This window comes from Sceloporus occidentalis, unplaced genomic scaffold, assembly GCF_023333645.1.
Source record: "Sceloporus occidentalis isolate IW3139 unplaced genomic scaffold, rSceOcc1.0.p SCAF_6, whole genome shotgun sequence".
Lineage (NCBI taxonomy): Eukaryota > Metazoa > Chordata > Lepidosauria > Squamata > Phrynosomatidae > Sceloporus > Sceloporus occidentalis.
The window spans coordinates 52,493,627-52,518,859 of NW_028316986.1; the positions used below are offsets into that span (position 1 = coordinate 52,493,627).

The 25,233-nt window shown below is 37.5% G+C and overlaps 1 protein-coding gene across 3 annotated transcripts in view; it reads right to left on the reverse strand.

Annotated features, from left to right (window-relative positions):
- Positions 1–3,145: 3,145 nt before the first annotated feature.
- The window catches only part of RNF8 (ring finger protein 8), a 36,452-nt gene continuing 14,364 nt past the window's right edge, over positions 3,146–25,233 (reverse strand). For 2 of the 3 annotated variants that reach the window (XM_089529610.1, XM_089529609.1), the window contains 4 exons: positions 17,691–17,780; positions 17,244–17,351; positions 7,895–8,099; positions 3,146–5,019 (listed from right to left, as the gene is read on the reverse strand). In XM_089529610.1, the coding sequence (XP_089385736.1) occupies positions 4,817–5,019; positions 7,895–8,099; positions 17,244–17,351; positions 17,691–17,780 (606 nt within the window). In that variant the 3' untranslated portion in view covers positions 3,146–4,816. Of the gene's footprint in view, positions 5,020–7,887; positions 8,100–17,243; positions 17,352–17,690; positions 17,781–25,233 lie in introns of all 3 variants that reach the window. The other variant, XM_089529611.1, reaches the window with a different exon arrangement.

The following is a 25,233-nucleotide window of genomic DNA, read 5'->3' on the forward strand; positions in this document are numbered from 1 at the left end:
TTCTCCTTTTGTGTCATGTCTTTTAGGCAGGGAACCGTCTATTATCCCCTCTGTTGTAAGCCGCCCAGATTCCCAGTGATTGGGTGGCATATAAATAAATCCTATTATTATTATTATTATTATTATTATTATTAAGTGTACTGTAAACCATTTGGCATTTTATAGAAGGCAGTATACAAATATTTTACAGAATAAAGTTAAAAAGTAAAGGAACAAACAACTGAATTTGCAGGGAGGAACATTCATGTACACAAAACACAGAAATTAGAAAATAAATCTATGAGGAAGTAAGAGTGGAGATGATTGGGGCTATTAATGGGTGAGAAATTGTTCTTCCTGTAGAAAGAGAAATGGACTGAATCTTTGCCACCTTTTCTATGAACTAACAGCCATATCTTCGTTCTTTTTTGCATTTCCTGAATAGGTCCGCACCTTAAAATGCATCCCAGCCCTTAGAAGAAACAATTGTGAAGGACCGTAAACAGCTTCAATCCAATACCATAAGATTGAAAATATTATCTTACAAAAGATTCTTAATTTTTTAAAGACAATTAGCTTGGTTCCCATCATGTCAGTTTCTAAGACAGTTTTGTGAATCATTTAAGATAATACTCATCTTCCAGTAGTGCAGGATTCCTCGTGCAGCTGAAGAAATCATATGGATTTCATAGTTTTATCAGTATCTTTCCCTTTAAATTTTCTTCCCCTATTTATTATCTAGGAACGATCTAACAATGCTTCTGGCAACTAACAACATAATCCAATACATCGAATTGTACAATAAAAGAGAACAGAAATGAAAACACTGGTTAACACAATGCATAAAAGCACAATATGTAAAAGGTGTGAATAAACAGAAGGCTCTTCACCTAGTGCTAAACAAGAAAGAGCAATGAAGAACTATTGCTTCATGAAAGGAACTAGTTAGGGGTGCTTCCAACTCTCCTTCTGAACAGAGGAAAGAGACCATAATCTGAGAGTGCGCTATAAAACTCTTTTTAAAAATAAACTTAAATGTTTAAAAAGCTGAATCTGGAATGTACAATCTCACAAACCTGGAAAAAAAAGGTACAGTGCCAGGTAAGGTTACCTGGAAAATGCACTGCAATCAAATCGTTACAACTGGGAAAGCCCTGTCAACATGTCCACACCTGTTTCAATTCTAACTGTGAGGACCTAAAGGAGAACCTCAAGAGCCTTAGCAGCCAAACAAACTCATCTGGCAAGTCCTAGACAAAGTCTAGTTTTATAATCCAGCAAAATATGGAATATAGCTAAATCGAACTCAATGAAACTGTAGTCACACTTCTAGTTCTCAAGTGAATATGTGAGGCAATCATTCCCCCTACCCAAAAAAAGACAAGACACCAAAAACATGAAGGTAGAGTGCATCCCCATTTTGTATCACATTATTGCCCCATGAATGCTACAGTTGAACTTGCAACATGGGCCAGTTCTTGAAGATGGCAAAATCTGGAGTTTGCCATTGGCTCAAGGTCAGCTTTCTGACCACAATATAAGTTTCTTATCCTCTTTCTCTTGAAGATGGATTACTTAAGTAAATGAATGGATATAGGCTTGATGACATTAGAAGAGTGTCTCTCCCTGTGTGCTCTCCCCACATATCTTAAGAGGTTGCCCAGGGATGGATCCACTGAGAAGGGGGATGGTGGAGAAGACACAGCTGTTAGCTCAACTAGAGGCAACTCTGTAAGATCAATGGGGAGAGTCAATAGTGGGAGCCCTTAGAATGTCAGAGCAAACTACAGTCCTGAGTCCTGAGTACTTGTTTCAGTATGTCCCTCCTTTCTTTTGGTTCTTTTTCTAGGCCCTGGAAAGAATCAAAACTTTGCTGCTAACATGCTTATAGTTCCACTTGAGGAATTCTAGATGGAATGACTTCTCTTCAATGATAGAGAGAAATGGGATCAATATCCTTTAATAAAAGCTGAAAATCATTAGAAGGGGGAAATGGTGTATTTTGGAACCGTTCATATTAACAGATGTACTTTAGCACGAGCTTTCATGGATTGCAGGTCACTCCCTCAGAAGTATAGAATATGACATTTAAACTGCAAGTATATAGGCAATCTGAAGGCACATACATGCACACACATATAAACAATTACATTTGTGGAGCTAGAAACAGGGAAAAAATGGATATAGAAAATGACAACTGTATCATGAGCTGTGTTGATAATGTAACTGTTATTGTCTGTTTTCCATTTCACTTTAATGCCCTCCACAACCTTACACCTGTGTGTGGCTTACTGCTCTCCATGCATTTGAGGGACCATAATCCACAAAAGCTTGTGATAGAATCAACCTGTTAGCCTTAAAGGTGCCACAAGACTTTTTAAAATTATTTTTTTAAATTTTGTTATGCTAAAATAAACAAGTACTTCTTCAGAAATTATAAGATGATGGTGTATATAACAAAATAGAGATGTACAACATGAGTAAGCATCTGACAAATGAAGTCTCTGTAATCCAGGAATGAACAACTACCAGGAGCTGGGAGACTGCACTGGATGCTCATGGGAACATAAAAGGCTGTATTCCTCCATTATCACTCACATTAATATTTTTGTCCCCAAATATCCAGTGGTATCCTTCCAAAGCTCAGGGGGTTACTGGCCATTTTATCATTTTTTTTACCCCCTTCACTTGTTCTCCTTTTGGGAGGGGGGGGGCCTTTTTTAAAAGCAGGAACTGACATGCTCTGGTCACTTTCTGTTTTGAAGGCAGGCTGAAGAGAGGCTTCTACAGGCGGTAATTGGGTTTGGGGAGGACCAAATGCGCCCAAAATTCAGGTGACTAATGGTCATTTGGGGTCAAAAAAAGTCACTCCTCCATTAAAACTGCTTAGCAGACACAAAAGGCCCATAGACCACATGTTTCCTACCTGCACTCTAATCTATGTGCTCTGGAGAGGGGCATTTATCTCTTCTACAAAAAAATGCCAGTTTGGTATCTGAATGTTTAACACCCTAACACACTGAAAAACAAATGCTAGCACTATAAGCAACCCACACAGAAATGGGAAATACAGACTTCCATACTTTCTCACAGCAAGTCCATAATTTTAAAGAACTGTTGCACTAGAAAAACACTTAAAGAGAGGTCACATTAAGATCACAGCATGTGCCAATTCATAAGAAAGTTTAATAGGACAAACAAATTGTTTTACCTACAAATCACTAAAGGGTTTCCATGTTGATTCCCAGAGCAGCTTTTTGGCCATTCTTTGGTTCAAAGGGGCTGCTTCACTCATTACCATGTTTACCAGAACAGAAAACCAAAATGTGCACTGCTACTTGTGACAAGGAGTATCTGTTTCACTACATGTGCACAATGTACACAAAGCGAAACAAACATCTCCAGTTGTCACATAACAGTATGCATAAAACTGTTCTATGCCAAAGTTGTATCACCATGTAAGGAACAATAATGGGAAAGCAAAATAAAACAGACATTTTTCATAGTTGCCAAATAGCTGCAATCAAGTAGAACTACTGTACACGCACCACTGTATCTACAGAAGTTCAACAAGAAAAGCATTTAACTCCTCCTAAAGTCCTGTTCCAGGTGACCCAAGTCAGAAGGAAGACTTTATAAGCAGGCATTTTCGGTAGGAAAAACACTTTCCACTTTTTCAGAATTAAAAAAAAAAGCACTATTATGTAATTTATAATAAAACTTAATACAGGATATTATACTACAATCCAAACCAGGATCAAAGACGCTATGTGCCCTCATATCTGGTTTATCAGTTTCAGACAACTGTACTATCAATACCTTCTGAGCTGGGAGTTTATGTAAGTATGCTTGTGATCATGTTTACTGACACTATTTTACCCAGTAATTAAAGTTTGAAATTTCTAGCATTAAAGTAAAAAAAAGTGGCAGTTAGATCCAACAACAGAGAAAGAAGGAGGGAGAGAGACAGAACTGGGAATATCTACATATTTCTTTCCTTAGAAACATGAGAAATGGACAGTAGCTCATGAAATGCAACAACAGACAAATAAATGGGTTTTTCTTCCCTTTATATAACTTGTACCTTTTAAATAAATAAAAATATTAGTAACTACCTCTACTCACACTAAGCCAAACAAAAAGGCTTAGTCAGCTACTTGCTAGTTTGAAAATAAAGCTCCTGAAACTGAACCTGGTTTCTGGAAAATTTAGACCAGGCAACATTCTGTTAACACTGACACTTGTGTCACGGCCACTTTCTATTTGTTGGAGTTTGATTCTCCAATTTCAGCTGTTCCACAGGCAAAAGTCCCCTTCTTTCCACCTATTTCATAAAACACTGCTAGTTTTGACTACCTTTGTTCCATTTCAGCAATAGCACTTAAAGAAAAACTGATTAAGATGCTCTTATGGATCTTAAGGTAGGTAAATTAAACCTTGAAAATTATCTCCAAACATTTTCAAAAATTGGTAACAGCTGCGCAATTCAAGACTGAAAATCCTTAGTGTGAAGCTGGCAATACTAAACCTATTAAAAGGGGAAGAGGTTATTCAACTAAGTAGTGTATTATTACCCAAATTAATAATAGCAAGCACAGAAACGGAAGTTTGGTCATCATGACTCTAGTGAGAAAAGTGAATTGGAGTCATATAACTTTCAGCCATGTGCTGGAGATGAGGATAGAATACATCCACTTAAGAAAAGGGCCATGACACAATGTAAAATTCCATCTCTTTTGTTTGAAGTGTCTGACACTTTTGTTGGAAGTGTCTGATCCTTTCTCCCTGAAAACAGTTTGAGCAAATTCTCCAGTTACAAAGGTGCAGCACAGATGCTTCAGATGATATGATGGTTATCAGAGTCCTCCTCTGAATCATCACTTTCATAGCTGCTTATTGACATGATGGAGTGTGTGGATGTAATACTACTGGTCTCACTGTCTAATGCTGAGGTATCGCTACTGCTCTCGCTGTCTGAGGAAGACATGAGACTACTGCTTTCACATTCTGGTGCTGGGGTCTCCGGAACAGCCTGTTTCCCTGAAATAAAAATAAACACAAACAGAGTGGGGGGGAAATTCTGAAAAAAATATTTGCATAATTTTGGCTAATTTAAAAAAACCAAAACAACCCATAACATCTTAACACAAGAATTAGCTTATAAAGTTAAGCTATACATCCTCAAATAATCCAGTGGCATATGAACTGTCAGTCCATAATTATTTCAGGGTAAGACACAAAGACTTCACATAACTGAGCAGAGGATTTCACTTTGAGTCTCTCAAAGCAAAGACCAACAATTGATCTAACCAGTGAACAGAGTATATATTTAATTACTGAAATCTGTTTTAACATTTCCTCTTACATTTTTACGACAGAAAACACAATGGTAAACTTTAAAAAAAAAAGTAAGTCATCTAGATGGTGGTCCTATTTCCTTTAATTTGCGTGTAAATGCAATTATCTGATGGAGATGAAACCAACTAGCTTTTAATGTCTCTAAATCTAAAGTTAATTTATCAATTGTTTTTGGTCTGCCATTACGAAAAAGGTTTCGACCAAAATATAAACCTTGCTGTTTCGAACAAAATATAAACCTTGAATTTATTAGAGGAATAGAAAGATTTGTAGGCAGGTAAGGGGCAAATAGAAAAGGGTTTTGGTGCAAGAACTTGCTTCCATCTTGATATTTTCACTGATGTTTGTAGCCATAGGTTTTTAATATGATAAATACACACCTTTAATAAATAAATAAATAAATAAGTTCCACTGATTCAGTTGATGAACATAAAAATTAATCCTAAGGATCAACTTCTGGGTTTATTGCACAACTACCCCATAACTGGGAGGGATGAAATACAGAAATCTTGGTGCCAGGATTTTCCCTTTAAATCTGGGGGTATTTTTTATACCAAGGTTCAGACAGTAACTCAGATGGTCTTGGAGAGTATGCTATAGTTTTGTTAAATCCACACTCACTACCAATCCAGCCTAATATGCAGGAAGACCCAGCTGCGAGACAAATCATGCCACATTTTCTAAGTGTACCTTTAACACAGAGCATGCAGATTCAATAAATACAATGGTCCCTTCCCTCACAAAACAGCATCCATAACAAGCCACAGCTGTTTCAAAATGGCAGCTGCTACAACCAACTATCTCTGCACACTTTCAGACAAACAGACTTTGAAGACTTTCTCCTTCATAATGCTTTATCAGCTACATTTTTCTTTACAGAACTTTATTTTAAATGCTCTTGTGCTCAAACCCTCTTCTTTTTCAAACTTTTGTCTATCAAGCTTTTCTTTTTTTAGTGACTACTCTGTCCAATTAGCAAGTACATTTCGATACTGCATATCAGTGCACTTAAGTACTTTCTAAGTGGTTTACAAAGGGCAAGCTAATTGCCCCCAACAAGCTGGGTGCTCATTTTAGCAACCTTGGAAGGATGCAAGCCTGAGTCGAGCTTGACCCCCGCAACCTTATAATTTGTGAGTGAGTGGCTGCTGTAAATGCATTTAACCACAGCACCACCAGGGCTCTTTAAACTTAAACTCTAAAACAGTGATGGCAAACCTTTTTAGTTCGCCGTGCCAGGGGTGGAGCTTCCACCCTCCGGGGCGGGACCACGTGCCGGAGGTGGGGCGTCCACCCTCCAGGGGCAGGGCCTCTGGGGCGGGGCTTTCCCCCACGCCTTTTCCCGGACTCTAGCTGTCTCTGAGAGTTGGGGGAAATTGGGGGAGGGGTGACAGGTGCAGAGACAGCTGGGGACCAGTAACGGCCCGTGGGGGGGAAGAGCAAGGGTCCGCAGGCCCTGCTCCTCTCCTCAGGGCTTTGCCAGACCTGAGGTGTCCTCCGAAGGACACCTCAGGTCTGGCAAAGCCCTGCGGGCAGGAGGATGAGGCTGCCCACCCTTTCTTCCTCGGACCTTTCCTCCACACGAATGGGCTCCATGGAGCCCTTTCACGTGGAGGAAAGGGAAGCCAAGGTGGAAAGGACTGGGCAGGCGTCCCAATCCTTTCTTCCTCTGACCTTTCCTCGGCGCAAACGGGCTCCAAGGAGCCCTTTCACATGGAGGAAAGGGAAGCTGAGGGGAAGGAAGCTGGGCACGCGTCCCAGTCCCTTTCTCTTTGTACCTTTCCTCCGCATGAATGGGCTTCAAGGAGCCCTTTCACGCGGAGGAAAGGGAGGCCGAGGGGAAGGGAGCTGGGCACACGTCCCAGTCCCCTTCTCTTTGGTCCTTTCATCTGCGTGAACGGGCTCCAAGGAGCCCTTTCACGTGGAAGAAAGGGAGTCTGAGGGGAAGGGGGCTGGGAGGAGGAGCCAGATGCGCGTGCCTCTGCCTTCTTCTCCCAGGCGCCATTTTCTGGCCCGAAAATGGCAGGGAGGAGGCGGAACGGGCACACTCCCTTGTCCTGTGCCTGGCGAAATGGCATTACGTGCCACCCGTGGCACGCATGCCATAGGTTCGCCATCACGGCTCTAAAACTTTTTAGACTCAGCTGGAGCTGATTTGTTTTGTCCCTGGAAAACCAGCTGTTTGACTCTCACTGTCACTTTCACAACATGAAATCTTCCTCAACACAAACTCCAATGATACTCAGAGACATGCTGTGCAGTATAAGTTTGAGGCTGCCTCTTTGCTTGCCACCAACAAGGCAGAACATTGAAGGCTCATAAGTAAAGCCCTTCCTCTTCTTTTTCACAAACCGAACATATTTTCTCTCACTTGAACATATGATCTGATGAGTGGATACATAAATTAATATACAGAAGATAAATTATTTTCTTTATTTTTGGTACTCTGCAAGAGCCATTTCACCCACCCCTGATCTAAACATTTATTTTCAGTCACTGTCTTAAGCAGGTGACAATGAAAGTGCAAATCCCTAAGAATGGAAGACCCACCTCTCACCTTTTCGTTCTTGGATGAGGGACAGGCGATGTTGCTTCGTCTCATCATCCACATTTTCCACCATTCTGTCAATACAGTTGTCCAGAACTAATGACCGTGTCTTGGATGTTATAATGCCTCTACATATTGGGCATTCCAGCCTACGTTTCATCCATTCATTGATGCAATAGGAGCAGAAACTGTGTGCACAGTTTAGAGTGACAGCCTGTAAAGCAAAGATACAGCTCTATAACAGCCGGCTTCAGTCCCATTTTGGGAAGAAGAAAACCATATCAACTGAATCAATATTTGTGTGTTTTCTCATTTATCACAGAAGATGGTAAGAGGTATAGAGCAGACCTTGATATCCGCTGGGATTTGGTTCCAGGATACCCACCCCCGGTGGATAACAAAATGCTCAAGTACCATTAAATACAATGGCATGGTTAAATGGTATCTCTTATAGAAAATGGCAAAATCAAGGTTTACTTACTGAATTTTATATATTTTTTAATATTTTCAAACTGTTAATGGTTGAATCTGTGCAGAAAAATCCATGGATACAGGGGCCAACTGTATTTCTCTACCTGGAAAGCAGGACATTTATTTATAAAAAGGCTTAATGCTTGAGGGCAGACGTTCAACAAGTGCTGGAAATGATAGTTCCGATGTTATAGACAGAACTGGCAGAATAGTACAGGATCTCAACAGTGGGAGGAAAAAAAACTTTAATAATCAGACAGTGGAAATGAGCCATGGTATTAGATGTCTAATAAAATGCATAGACATCTTAAAGCTAATCTAATACCATCTAGTACAATGGATAATGAAATGAACAAGGGAATTCCAGAAGAAAATCAGCATGCACTTTATTGACAACAGCAAAACATTTGACTGCACAGATCACGAAAAGCTATGGCTTGCTCTTAGAGGAATGGATGTGCCACTTCACCTGGTTGTCTTGATGTGTAACCTATACTCAGAAAAAGAGGCTGCAGTCAGAACTCAATCAGAGAAACAGAATGGTACCCAATCAGTAAAGGAGTAAGGCAAGGAAGCATTCTCTCATCCTTTTGTTCAACATCTTTGTAAAAAATATCATATGTAAAGCAGGCTTAGACTCAGAGGCAGAAGATGTGAAGACTGGAGGAAGAAACATAAACAACCTGAGATACGTAACCAACACCATACTACTAGCAGAAAATAACAAAGTCCTGGAACAAATACTAGATAAAGTCAAAGAAGAAAGTGCTAAGATAGGCTTAATGCTGAATATATATATAGTTATATATATATAAAATAATGACCATGGAAGAACTACAGGAATTCATCCTAGATATAAAGAGAAAATTGAAATATTTATTTATTTATATTATTTATTTAGGTATTTATATCCCGCCCTTCAGCCCTAATGGCTCTCAGGGCGGCTTACAATATTATTTTTAATCAGACAGTTCCCTGCCCTCAGGCTTACAATCTAAAAGACACGAAACAAAAGGAGAAGGGAATGATGGAGGGAAAAGGGATGAGGTCCAGTGGTTCTTCTCTCCCTCTAAGGCCTGGACCAAGGCAGATGGATTGGAGGGAGGGCTCTTCCTTCTTCCAGGCTAGTCCTGATGGAACTAGACTTGCCTGGCGAACTCCCTCAGGCCGGAAGATGGCAGTTGTGGAGGACGGAGTCTCCTTCCTTCAGGCTTAGTCCTGATGGAACTGGACTTGCCTGGCGAACTCCTTCTCAGGCTGGCAGATGGCAGTTGTGGAGAGTGGATAGTCAAAATAGTCAAAGAATCCCCATACCTTGGATCAAACACTGATCAGAATGGAGACTGCAGTCAAGTAATCAGAAGAGACTAGGGCCCTGAACAAAAAGGAAAAAAGAAGCAGCTTCCAGCTGCTTTGGAGGTGTGGTGTTCAAATAGCCCACTCTTGCAGCAGACTGTGCAGTCAGCACAGCCCCAACCCGCTTGTGGTCAGAGTGGACTTGGGCTGCTCTTTCACACCCATCTGCTCTGGCTCTAGGATTGGGAAAGGCAGCTATGAAAGAACAAGACAAGATCTAAAGTGCAAAGACATAACACTGAATACTAAAGTTAGGATCGTCCAAGCCACTGTATTTCCCCATCGCCATGTACAGATGTGAGAGCTGGACAGTAAAGAAAGCAGATAAAAAGAAAATCAACTCATTTGAGAAGTGATGCTGGAGAAGATTGCTGAGAGTACTGTGGACAGCCAAAAAGACCAACAAATGGGTCCTAGAGCATATAAAGTCTGAACTCTCCCTGGAAACCAGGATGACTAAATTGAGGGTGATATATTTTGGACACACCATGAGAATGAAAGACTCATTAGAAAAGCCAATGATGCTAGGATATGTGAAAGGCAGAGAAAGAGAAGAAGACCACAAGCCAGATGGCTAGACTCAGTTAGAGAGACCACAGGCCTGAGCCTTCAAGACCTGAATAGAGAGGTACATGATAGGGGGGCTTTTAGATGTCTTGTCCACAGCATTGCCATAAGTCAAGGTCAACTTGAAGGCAGCTAACAACAACAATATTAGCTGTCTCTACACTAATTCACAGAACATGGAAAATAAACAAAATAAACTTGAACTCCTAACACAAAGCAAATATGATATAACAGCCATCATTGAAATGATTATAATTAGATTGCAAAGATGTTGAACAAATAGGATGAGAGAATGCATCTTTGCCTGATTCCTTTACTGATTGGGAACCATTCTGTTTCTCCGATTCAGTTCTGACTGCAGCCTCTTGTATTGTCTTGTATAATCTACTTCAGAGAAATGGATCAAACAGGAAAGGAGGATGAGCATTATAGTTACACCAGGATCACCTAAATCCTGAAGGCCAGGTTGAAAGCATATAGGGGAAATTAAGGGAGAGAAACAACAGTGATGTCATTATGAGGGCCTACTACAGGCCTCCCCCCCCCCCCCCCCAAGCCAGATTGAGGACTCGGATGATGTCTTTTTGGAACAGATGGCCATACATTCAGGAAGAAGAAATGTAGTAGTAATGGAGGATTTCAACTATCCGATAGTTACTGGAAGTCAGACTCTGCCAAAAATTTAAGGTCCAACAAATTCCTCACTTGCCTTGCAGACAATTTCATTGTCCAGAAGGCAAAAGAGGCAACAATGGAAATGGTGTGATTCTTAAGTGGCAGTGACCTCCATATCCATGGATTCTGCATCCACAGATTCAACCAACCACAGCTCAAAAATATTTTTTATAAATTCCAGAAAACAAACCTCGCTGTTTGCCATTTTATATAAAAGACACTATTTTATTACACCATTGTATCTAATGAGACTTGAGCAGCCATGGATTTTTGTAACCATGAGAGGGTCCTGGATATTCTTGCAATCAAGTAAATAAAATATGGACTAGACCATGCAACTATTAGGTGGATTTGTAATTGGTTGACTGACTGAACCCAAAAGTTCATCACCAATGGCTCTTCTTCATCCTGGAGAGAAGTAACCAATGGGTTGCTAACAGTGTTCTGTCCTGGGCCTAGTGCTATTCAACATCTTTATAAATGACTTAGATGATGGAATAAAGGGCATGCTTATAAAATCTGCAAATGACACCAAATTAGGAGGAGTAGCTAATAAACCAGAAGACAGAATCAGAATTCAAAATAACCTTAACAGATTAGTGAGCTGGGCCAAACCTAACAAAATGAATTTCAACAGAGAGAAATGTAAGGTACTAGTCTCAGGGAGAAAAAATTGAAATCCACAGATATAGGATGGGTGACACCTGGCTTGTCAAGAATACGGACAAATTGAAATATGTTCAGAGGAGGATGACCAGAATAGTAAAATGGTCTAAAAATCATGCCCTATGAGGGGCATCTTAGGGAGAAGGATATGTTTGGCTTGGTAAAAAGAAGGCTAAGAGTGGACATGATAGCCATTTTTAAATATTTGAAAGAGTGTCATACTGGAGCAAGGTTGTCAAACTACACATAAACACTGGGAAGAACTTTCTGATAGTAAGCACTGTTCAACAGTGGAACACACTCCCTTGGTGAGTGGTGGAATCTCCTTCTTCAGAGATTTTTAGAAAAAAGCTGGATAGCTATCTGTTGGGGATGCTTTGATTGTGTGTTCCTGCATGGCAGGGGGTTGGATTGGATGGCTCTTAAAGTCTCTTCCAACTCTATGATTCTATGATTGTACCCTGAATGGTTCAGCCCACATATGGCTAGTTTAAAAGGTTACTTTTTATTAATTTGTATAAAATGGACTTTATTGATTTTGGGCATATTTATGTTATACTAGAATTCATATCCTGCCTCATTTTCAGAGGTTTCAAAGCTGTACACACCAAAAAAAATCAAAATACTAAAAATATTTCATATAGCACAGCATAAAATCAATTTAATTCATAAACTCAGTTTTAAAAAGAAAACACAAGGCAATCATCAAGAAGAGGGAAAAGGCCTCTTAGAAAAGGTAGACCACTAAAGGGACAAGGGAACAGGGCCAACTTTATCTGGAAATTAACAATACAAGTGCCAAGGTCTATGTATTTGGACATGCACATGCATCAACATTTTCATTTGACTGTTACAAGGAATGCTTCAATATACCCTTGAAGTTCTATTTTGTGTTTTAGTTTCAAAAAAATTTTAAAAATCCAACCAAGTTCTATTGTTTCTCTCTCTCTACACTATCGGAAAGAATAAATAAACAGAGTTGTACTCTACTGCTCTTTAATGTTTGGCAAGCTAGCTGACCCCACGTTTGTCACCTCTCCATTTATATAATGTTTATGTTTATATTAAGATCCATTCTTTAGGGGATTTTTAATGCATTGCTATTTTACGTAGCAAATGAGGGACACAATACTGCCATTCCTACTCATATTGCCTGACAACAGCCCGTATTTTAGTCAAATCCAAACAGCAATTACACTCTGCATGATTACAGATGGGCTCCCCATTCTATAGACAAATCCATTTGGCTCTAGGGGTCTGAATGGAAGGGTTCCTTTTGTTTCTGGAAGGCATAACGATTCAGATCAGGGAAGGAGAGGTGGTTTTCACCAATTCTCAAATCTCTATACAATGGGATATGGCATATTCAATGCAAAATCCCATTTAGTTCCAAAGTGTTCTCCAACCCTCTGGAACAGATTTCTTATGAAATAGGAGAAAACAGGTAACAATCACGTATGTTCAAGAGCAATCAGTTTCGCGTATTGATATGATTTGGGTACTAATATCGTTATGTAATTTGATTAAATCAGTAGAAATTCAGCCAAAACTAATTTCGGACCACAATCCTGTAATAGCAACTCTCTCTCAAAAAACTAGAACAAACAATTGGAGATTGAAAGATTTTTATAATCCAAAATAAAGAAGTTATCAAAAAAACAAAAGAGGTAATAATAAATTATTTTAAAGAGAATACTACTCAAGATATAAAGCTAAAGAATGTGTGGGACGCTTGGAAAGCAGTAGTGAGGGGTTTTTTAATTAACCAAGAAGCTTATCTGAATAAAAGGGAGAAAGAGAAAGAACAGAAGATACTCAAATTAATAGTAACTAAGGAAAAAGAATTGGAAACACACTTGAGAGACTCAAAAATATTGGAAGAGATTAATCTACTAAAAAAACAAAAAATGAATAAAGACACATTGGAAATTAGCAAAAAGCTACAAAGCTTAAAACAGAAGAATTTTGAACAAGCTAATAGAGTTGGTAAAGGAATGGCAGAGATGTTAAGGAAAAAACAGAGCAAGAAAACAATAGTCGAATTAAAAGTAGAAGACAAAATGGTAACTAAACAAGAAGATATAAGAAACGGGTTTGTCCAATTCTTTTCAGAGGTGTACCAAGATCAAGAAATAGATATGAGAAAAATCCAAAATTATCTAGCAGATGGGAGAGATGAATTTATAAACCCAAATAAGAATCAATTAGAAGAATTAAATAAACCAATCAGCTTTATGGAAGTAAAGACAGCAATTGACAATTTGAAAAATGGAAAATCCCCAGGACCCGATGGCTTTACGGTGCATTATTATAAAACTTTTAAAGACGAATTATGTGGCCCCCTACAAATTATGTTAAATTCTATATTAAAAGAAGGAATCCCAGAAACTTGGAAAGAGGCCGATATAATATTAATACCGAAAGAAGGAAAAAATACTAAGGAAATCAAAAATTATCATCCAATCTCGCTACTGAATATTGATTATAAGATTTTTTTCAGCAATTTTGGCAACCAGATTAAAGAATTTTCTAAAAGATACTATAGATATTGATCAGAAAGGGTTTTTACCCCAAGGACAAATAAGAGAAAATACAAGACTAGTATTAAATGTATTGGAATTCTATGAAAAACATAATGAAAGAGAATTAGGTCTATTACTATTGGATTTAGAAAAAGCATTCGATACTGTAAATTGGAAGACACTTTTCGAAATTTTGGGGAAATTGGAATTAGGCTCTAAATTTATAGGATGGATTAAAGAAATTTATAAAGATCAAAAAGCAAGGATTATTGTGAATGGCGAAAAAACAAACTATATAAAAATTAGTAGGGGTACAAGACAGGTTTATCCCCTCTCCCCACTACTGTTTATAACTATAATTGAAAGACTGATTAAAAGGATTAAAAATAATGATTATATACAAGGTATAAAAATAAAGAAACATGTATATAAAGTGAGAGCCTTTGCCGATGATTTGGTGATTTTTTAAAATGACCCCTGCAAGAGTGCAACAGAATTATTAAAAACAGTAGAAGAATTTGGAGAAATAGCAGGGTGTAAGCTAAATAAAGATAAATCTACGATAATAACTAAAAATATGCCCCTAGAGAAAGTGAAGAAATTATCAGAAATGTTAAAGATAAAAACAGAAAAAAAGGCTAAATATTTAGGGATAACAATATCTAGCAATTTGAGTGAACTATTTGACATGAATTATAAAAAAACATGGAAAGAAATTAAATCGAAATTGGAGAAATGGAAAAAATGTAATTTATCACTCTTGGGGAAAGTAGCAGCAATAAAAATGATGGTCTTTCCAAAAATTTTATATTTATTCCAAACACTTCCAATTGTAATTAAAGACAATTTTTTTAAAATTTGGCAAAGAGATTTAAGTAACTTCATTTGGCAAAAAAGAGACCGAGAATTAGATTAAAAATAATGCAGGATTCGATAGAGAGAGGTGGACTAGGCTTACCAAATTTAAAATTATATTTTGAGTCATGTTGTTTAATGTGGATTAAAGAATGGATATTGCTAAAAGACGAAAAGTTATTAGAGATAGAGGGAGACAATTTATCATTTGGATAGCATGCATATCTGGGATATGATAAGGTAAGAGTAAATAAAGATTTTACTTTACACTACATTAGAAGGTCACTATATAAAGTATGGAATAAGTATAAATTTAGAATCATGGCAAAATTTCCTTGTTGGTTTTCCCCACAAGAAGCTATTCAAAGGCCAGAAACTAGACAAAAAACAGATTGGTTAACCTATGCAAAGTTATTAAAGATAGACAAAAAGGAGAATTTGGAACTTAAAACACAAAAGGAACTCTCTGAGGAGGAGATAGAATTAGATTGGCAGATAAAAGAAAGATTTAAATTGGATTTCAAAATAGCAGGATTTGAGGTCAAACAAAGTGAATTCGGGAAAATACTAGAAAAAGAAAATCCAAAATGGATAAAAGAATTTTATAAACTACTATTAAGTTGGCAACAAGAGGATGAAATAATAAAAGAAAATATGATACAATGGGCAAAAAATATTGGTTACCCTTTAAATTTGGATAGATGGGAAGTGGTTTGGAAAAAAAGATTAAAATATTCGGCTTCACAAAACCTGAGAGAAAGCTATTATAAAGTTTTTTCGTTGGTATCTGACTCCAGAAAAGATATCTAAAATTTATAAATCAACAAATAATTTATATTGGAAATGCCAAAAAGAGCCTGGAACCTTATATCATTGCCTCTGAACATGCAAATTAGTTAAAAACTACTGGAAAAAAGTATACGAGACGATAAATTTGATTTTACCAGTTAAAATCAAATTTCTCCCTGAAACTTTTTTATTGAATATGTGGGAAGAGGAAGCAGACAGAAGATATGGAAAAATTTTGTATTATTTAATTTCAATGGCGAGACTGGCTTTAACGCAAAAATGGAAAGGGAAAAAGATTTCAAGTAAAAAAGATTGGTTGATTAGAGTATATGATGCAATAGAAATGGATAAAATGACACAGCTACTTAGAGATCAAGCTTTAGATGAAGTAGAAGAAGAATGGGCTAAAGTTCTAGAATGTTTGGATAACGAATGGGGAAAAATAGCAACAATTGGATTCAGTAAACAATAGTAACAAACAAATTAATAGAATATATATACTGAATTTAAAGTAGAATATAAGATTTGGAGAGTAAATGTGATATGAGAATTTTGGGAATTTAAAACAACTAAGGAAAATAAAAGGGTTTAAAAAAGGTTATACGTTTAGGATCAATAAATAGAAAGCAGCAAGTTCTAGAGCAGCTGGAAAATTAAAGAACAAATATTCATACTATCGCTGTGATTGGATTTTTGGGAAAGAATAACAACTAAATTTTAAGTAAATTTAAAAGGGTAAGAATTTAGAACAAATATACCCAACAGGATTAGAGAGAGAAGTCTGGTAAGAATGAGGTGAAAGATTGTGGAAGAGGAAAGAAGAAGTGATGAATGAGGGTAAAGTAGGTGTGAGAAGGTGAGAGAAGGTAGTAAAGTTAGGAGAAGTAAGATGTAGAGCAGATAAGTTGAGGAGAGAGAAGTGAAGAAGGAATTGAGAGAAAGAAGATACAAGAAGTAGAAGGTAACGGTAGAGTTTAAATTAAAGACAGAACAATGAAGGTGGATATAAAGATACAAGGAAAAGAAGGGAAAGATAAAGAAAATAAATAGTATTAGAGGGGGGAAAAAAGATGAGACACAATACTTATGTATTTATGGAATATGCATTTTACCAGGCTACGCGATTTTTTCCCCTTGTTTTGTCTTTGTGCCTATGTTTTGTTTAACCTTTTGCATGTAAAATTTGATATGGGGGTGGGTGAGTCTGTGTTGTGATGAATATTTGATATTGTTGCTGTGTGTTTTTTAATTCTTAAAATTTAATTAAAAAAAATTAAAAAAAAGAGTTCATGCTAAGAACACACACACACAAACCATAGATCCAACTCATTGAAATCTCATAAATAAAACAGGGTTAAGTAAATTTAAAATTGACTTGGGACCAAATTCAGTCAGGCATCCGTGCTATTCATGTTGATTTTTTTCCCATTCAAACAAAACTATGTTGCTTATTTTACCTCTATAAAGTATTCAGAGCAAACTGTACATTGTAACTCATTTTCCAGTACATCATTCATTTGGCTCAGTGCCTCGTCCTTTTGAGCTCTTGCCTTCTCTTTCTCCTCCTGTAGCCCAGAAGAAAAAGATAAACACAACATAAATAACTGTTAACAACCAATTATGTATTGGACATAAGGCATATTTTTTTTAATGAGACAAACTCATTTTTCTCTGCATTCCCAAACAAAAGAATTGTTCTGAAGCTCCAGATTAAAATTTATCCTACCAACCATATCGCCCTGAAAATAGAAGGGTAGTGTGAAGGTGGCTTGCCCTCTACTTCTGTAAAGAAAGAGATGGGCTTCCTTTCTATGCTGAACAACTACTTAAAAAGACAAAAGCTTTGCAATAATGTCTGAACCATCAACGTCTTCCACTGTGTTTTATCTTATTACTGTTCATACCTTGGTCTCTTTCAGTTCCCTATCCTTGGCTTTAATGATTTCTTCAAAATCCTTCTTACTACGGTTCAGTTCTTCCATCAGAGCATGATGCTGAGAAATCAGAATCCAAAGAAAAATTCTCATTAACAGACCAGTTAAGATTTATTATATTCTACATATCTGTGCAAATTTGTCATCTCATAGCACAAATGTAATTTAATGGATTCCTCCAAATAAATGAGAAGTTGTACTTACCGTGAAGAGTCATTCTTGGAAGGCAGGATAAGCAATCCACTGATATCTTGGGTTTTATCCCATGCACCATCCACGAGGCAGGAGTCATCTTTTTAAAAAAAGACTTCTAATCGTCTTCGACAGTTTATTTAACCAGCCACCTTATCCTGCTGTCTATAGACTTCTTATTTACCTAATGTTGTATCTTGTATATCAGTTTGATATACAATTTCCCTACTGTAAATGCTGTTTCCATCCCCTTCTTGCAACAAATTAGTATTCCAAGTTAGGGAGGGTGTGGATTACCTATCCTGTCATCCCAGAATGACTCTTCACGGTAAGTACAACTTCTCGGCAGCATAAGTAATTCACAGATATCTTGGGATATGAACAAGTCCTTGTATATTGGGTGGGTTTCCATTTAATTACATATGTACTATGCATCCAAATGCTGCTTGAGCCAATTTGAACTTATCTATTTTATAATGCTTAATGAATGTACTTGGTTTTTCCACCCTGCTGCTTCACAGATGTCATGTAGTGAAGTAGATACTGAATATGCTTTTGTAGTGGCCATAGCTTTAGTAGAATGTGGTGATACATTCTGTGGCCTTGGTTTTCTCTCCAAATCATAGCACGTTAAGATACATACTTTTATCCACCTTCCCAATGTTGTCTTAGATGTTTTATGACCCAACGAACATGGATTAAATGATATAAATAATGATTCAGTTTTTCTGATTGATTCTATTCTTTTCTTATTGATCACTACGAACATTTTGAGATCTAATGTGTGCCACTGCTTTTCCTTTTGATGCGTAGGATTAGGACAAAAAGTAGGAAAGTTAATATTCTTGTTATAACTGTGCTTTCCGATATACTTAAGTAAAAAGGAAGCATCCAATGACAGTACTAGCCTGTCCTATTCAAACCTGCAAAAATTAGGTTGTACTGACAAGGCTGCCAATTCTGATATTCTTCTGGCTGATGTTATTGCCACCAAGACACATACTTTAAAAGATAAATGTTTTAAATAAAAAGTCTGCATTAGTTCAAAAGGAGGTTTTATTAATCTGTTTAATATTATATGCAAGTCCCAAGACGAAAATCTATGAACGGTTGGGAACATTGTTATAGTTGCACCCTTTATGAATCTTTGAATATGCTCATTTGATGCTAAAGTACCATTTCCAAATTTCAAGATCACTGATAAAGCTGCAATTTGTCTTTTCAGTGTGTTTGGTCTTAGACTCTTATTTATACCTTCTTGAAGGAAACGTAAAACATGTTGCAATTTTATATTTTTGAAATCTACTTTTTCACTATTGCACCAGTTAATAAACACCTTCCATGTACAGTTATATATGCTCTGAGTTGTTATCCTTCTCTTCCAACTCTATTATTCTATGATTCTATGATTCAAAGCCAAAATGGTATCAATTACAGTGCACCTGCGTCATATGCAGCCGTGCATTATGCAACTTCCAACATATGCTGGAAGTGGTGGCAGAGATGCTGGAAAAAGCAATGGCACACGCAACTATGGCACACGCCACCACGCACCATGAGCCTCATTGCTTTTAATGGGGCTTGAGCATACGTGAAACTTCCCTTATGTGGGTGTGTGTGTGTGTGGAACGGATCCCCTGCATAAGGGAAGGGACCACTGTACTTGAGTTGTATACCTACATCGCTGTTATTTCATCCTCTCAGTTCTCATGCAGTCAGATTTAACCATGCTGGGTTCAAGTGCAATACTGGATCTTGTGTCAGTAAATCTGGCCTCTCCCTTAGTTTCATTGGTCAGTTTATTTACAGTCTTTTTAGTAATGGCCTTTTTGGTAATACCATGGCATTCTTGGCCAATTTGGTGCTATGAGAAGTACATGAGCTTTCTCCATTTGTAGTTTGTTGAGTACTTTTTGTATTGTCTTCCCTGGAGGGAAAGCATACAATAAACCTGTTGGCCAATGACTGTTCAACATATTTATCCCCTCCACATTGTGATCTTTCTCTATTGAAAAATTCTTTTGAACCTTGTGATTTTTTCTGGAGGCAAATAAATCTATTTTGAATGGACCAAAAACTTTCATCAACCTGTTGAATTCCTCTGAATGTAGCATCCATTCCCCAAGATGAACCTGATGTCAACTCAGATAATCTGCTTTCGTGTTTAGTGTTCCTTTCAAATACATGGCTTGTATTAATTTTAAATTCTTCTCTTCCCAAATCAATACAGTGTACTCTGGAGAACATAAAAGCAGCAAATGATGCTCTCAATGCCACTGCTACACTATCATGTGCACGTCTCAAGGATGCATCCACACTTTTTTCATCTATTTCTTTCAGTATGCTATCCCCTTTTCGTGGCACTATGGCTCGAGACAAGGTACATCAATTAAGGGTATCTTAAACCTTTCCATTGTGTCTCTATCTAGGGTTGCCACTCTATCAAATATATATAGCTGATGAGAAAGACCCACAAGTTTTTTGGTGTATATTGATGATCTCCATTCCAGTTCAATTAAATCTTTGAATATTTCTGGCATTAGTATAATTTCATTTTGTACCGTTTGCTTTTTAATTACTGATGCTAATTTTGATTGATTATTTTTAGTTTCTTTGATATGGTCTTCATAAAATCCTAATGTTATTAAGACTCTCTTTAGCAAATTTTTAAATTTATCCATTTGAAATAATCTGTCAGTCACCACTATGTCTTCCTGTTCTAAATATGATGAAGCGTAATCATCCATGTTATCTTGATGTTCTTCATCTTCTGTGTTATCATCATTTGAATCATTTATACTGTCTTCAATATGTTTTGTCTTTTTTATGCATTTTGCTGGAATATCTTCTTCCATCCTATCACCATGAGTGTCACCTACTTGTCTTTTTCTATTCTGAATATTATTCACATCACCTGTTACGTGTTTCTCTACAGATTTACTATTTATTGTTAGTATATGTTTTTCCTTACCATTGTTATTACCTTGACTAACACTAATAATCCAGATGTGCTCATATTTTTAATAATATTTAATATTTCTGAATTATTACTAATGGATTATTTATTTCAGAAGTGCCAGGTTCTGAATAAGCCATGTTTCAAATTTCTCTGGCTGATTATATGTGGAATCCATGAACTGCTGAGTTACAGCTCATTCTGGCATATCTCTTATTAAATTTATTAATGAATAAAGTATTTCTTTCTGCACTTTATTTTCAGCATTGACTGCATCCAATGATTTCACTGGTGAGAGACCATTATTTTCTGCCACATTTTTAGACTTTGTGGACTTATTACTACCAGAGCTTATTTTCACATTTTTTCTTCTTCTTTAGGGGAGGATCTGAGATTGCTGTCACCTGTGACTCCTCTCCCAAACAATCTCTGCCTCTTTGCTGTCTGCAGCTGTGGAGAGCAAGGCAACATGCCGGTTTGAACTGTTCGTAGCCTTAGGACAACTAAAATCCCTTACCGGAGATTTCACAGGAGAGACTGTTTTAAAGTCCCTGCCTGTATTTTCATTACTTTCTTGGTAAGTAAGAGCATTTTGTTTGTTTGTTTGTTTGTTTCTTAAACTCCTTTACTTTATTTCCAATGTTTGTTTTGGAGAGAGAACCATGTGATTGCTTGGACTCATCTCCTCCACAGCAGCCATGGCCAATTTCCTCCATTTCACTTTCACTGGAGGACACAAATATTTGTTTTAAATATTTCCATCTCATTACCAGAGAGATGTTCATTTTCGCTCATCTGGTGAAGTGAAATATAATCTCCAGAGACCCGTTTTAGATCGGTCATCTGAGAGGGCTGCTTTCCTTTTTTAGATTGTAAATTCATTGTTTCTGTTGCTGCTGCAATCAGCTGCTTACCTGACTTTCTTTAGTATTTTCTCTCTGTTTAGTTCTGTCCATTTTATCTGTTTTAAATCGAATAAAACCTCGGATAAGAAGCTACCTTCACCCGGACGGCAGGCAGGCAGTTAAAAACAACTGTCAGAGAAGACGGCCTTTAAAAAAAAGATGGAATGTTGTCTTCTGCCTTGGCGCATAGAATAAAACCCAAGATATCAGTGGATTACTTATGCTGCCATCCCGATAATTTGTTGCTCAATACTTAACAGTCATTTCATCACAAAAAAATACAATTTAGTATTTCACTAAAATTCAAGGATACTAACCCTGTCAGAATGAACATTAAAAGTAGACATTTGTCCCATGCTAAGACTGATTACGCCAAAATAAAGGATTATACTGCGCGCGCACACACACACACATATATATATATACACACACGAATAACAGCCTTGCCTAAGTACCCTAACAGCATCAGATTCCATTTGACTTTGGAAGCTAAGCAGGGTCAGCCCTGGTTAGTACTTGGATGGTAAACTGTCAAGGAATACCAGGTGCTGCAAGCTATATTTCAGCAGAAGGAACTGACCAAAACCACCTCTGAGCAGTAGCGTCACTGGGGGAGCGCAGGGGGTGCGGATTGCACCAGGTGACACCCCAGAAGGGGGGATTACACCAGGCCGACTCTCCTGCACCGTGCAGGGCTTTTTTGGGCCACCAAGGCTCCACAGAGAGGCACCCCAGGTGCTGTGATTGCTCCCTGGGAGGGGGGGGGGGCGGCACAGGGTATTTCCAGCAGTACGCACATATCCCAGAGCGCATCGGAAGTTGTGTGCCAGAAGTCCTGCCCCCATAAGTCTTCCTCCCCCCATGAATGACCGCACCAGGTGACACCAACCCTAAGGACGTCACTACTTCCGAGAATTCCATGCCTAAAGGGGTACCGTATATACTCGACTATAAGTCAACCTCATGTATGAGTTGAGGTCAAGTTTTGGAGGCAAAATTATGGATTTTGATATGACCCTTGCATAAGTCAAGGGTGAAACTTTGGGGCATGTAACAAAGGATCTAAATGATGAAGCAAAGGAAAACAATGCCAAAGAACCTGCAAAATTATGACAGGCATAACTGTTTTAACTCATACTAAAGGCTGGATGGAAGAGAGAGTAGAGGGAAGTCAGTGCTTCTAGGACAGATTGCACTCTTGCCTTATACCAGGGGATCATTCCCTTTTTAATAAGAGTTAAAGTATAATATTTACATTTGACCCATGGATAAGTCGACCTGGGATTTTTGGGTCAATTTTTTGACGAAAATTTCTGGACTTATACACGAGTATATACAGTAATTATAAGTGAACAGATGACTTAAAGGTACATGGAAAAATATAATTATTGTTGTTATGTGCCTTCAAGTCATTTTCAACTTATGGCAACCCTAAGGCAAACCTATCATAGGGTAGGTAGATATAATAAGGTAAGGCAGAACCTATATCACTCTGAGATGCTATAATGTAGGCGAGGACTGAAATATTTTAATAAAATAAGTGAATAATGACTTTACAATGCCAAGTACTTAGAAACCAACTGATATAACAGTCTCTAATCAACAACAACAGTTCATAAAAGCAAGGAACTGAATATCTGATTTGACTCTACTAATACAGTGTACAGCTGTATATACCTTTAGTACACTTGTATATAAGTGCGACAATTATTTTGCACAGCTGACTATTTAGAATGATGGTAAGCCTTTGTATGAAGGACTGTATCAGCTAAATTGGACAGTAAAGGGACATTTTGAGTCAGATATTTTACTCAGGAATTTTTTAAAAAGAGGAAATGGGGTGGAATTTATAGTAAGAAGAGATGTAGCAAAAGCAGTCAAATGATACAATCTAAAATCTGACCAAATCATGTCAATAAGACTCCAAGGAAAACCCAGCGATATAACCATAACCCATATTTATGCTTCATCTACAGAGAAAAAGAAATTGAAAGATTCTATACTGGAGTTCAAGAGGAAACAGATCACACACCATAACAGGCCTTCTTGTTAACCATAGGCAATTTTAATACACAAATAGGAAGCGGAGCAGAATCAAAGATTGTAGGAAATTTTGGCCTAATATCAAGAAACAAATCAGGAGACCAACTGGCTGCATTCTGAGAGGCCAACAGTTTGTTCACTGCCAATATATTCTTCAAGCAACCCAAGAGGTAACTGTATATATGGATATCACCTAATGGTCAATACAGAAATAAAATAGACTACATAATTGGAAGCAGAAGATGGAGAAGCTCCATTTGCTCTGCAAAAAAACAAGGCCAGGAGGTTGTGGCACAGTGATGAACTGTTGATAGCAAAAGTTAGAGTAAAGCAAAAGAACAATAAATCAACCATTATGCCAAAATAATACCTGAAGAACATCCCCACAGAATTCAAAGACAATGTGAAAAAGAGTCCCTTTTTGATAAGAAGTAACATCAAATATATATTAATGTCCAAATGTAGGCTAACAGATGAACCTCCAATTTTAGAAAATAAAGTAGAAGCTGCACTCAGATCACTTGGAAGAAATAAATCACCAGGAACAGATAGCATACAAATAGAGCTCCTTCAAACTACAGAGAAAATTTACTCTAGTTCTAGCTAAAATCTGTCAACAAATAAGGAAAACAAAACAATGGCCCATTGGAAATCTTCACTATACATTCTAATTCCTACAGAAGCATTGCATTAATTTCCCATGCCAGCAAAGCGATTCACAAAATTCTACAACAAAGGTCCAAAACACACTGCAAAAATAATCCAGTATGAGACTGCTCTAACTGCTCTGGTTCAGTGCTAGGGAATCCTACAAATTGCAATTTATTATGGAATGAGAGCTCTCTGCCAGAGAAGGCTAAATGTCTCACAAAACTACAGTTCCCAGAATTCCCTAGCATTGAACTATGGAAATTAAAGCAGTCTCAAAGTGGATTATTTCTGCAATGTGTTTTGGACCAAAAATGTTTACCACATATGGAGCAAGAAATGCCAATGTTCAAGCTGGGTTTAGGAAAGGAAGAGGCACTAGGTATCATATTGCAAACATGCCCTGGATATTGGAGTGCACTAAAGAATTTAAAAAGAAAATCATCCTGTGCTTTATAGACTACAGAAAAATCATAGATCATGAAAAGTCATTGATCGTTCTTAAAGAACTGGATGTGTGTCACAACATCTGATTGCTCTGATGCGTACGTAACCTGTACTCAGGACAAGAGCCTCCTATCTGAACAGAATGCGGAAAAACAGAATGGTTTCCAATAGACAAGAGGGCCCGGCAAGGCTGCATTTTATCACCCCATGTTTAAAATGTTTGCCAAAAATATCATACACAAAGCAGGATTAGATTTGGAAAAAGGAAGAATTACAGTTCAAGGAAAGAACATCAATAATTAAACATATGCAGATTATACTA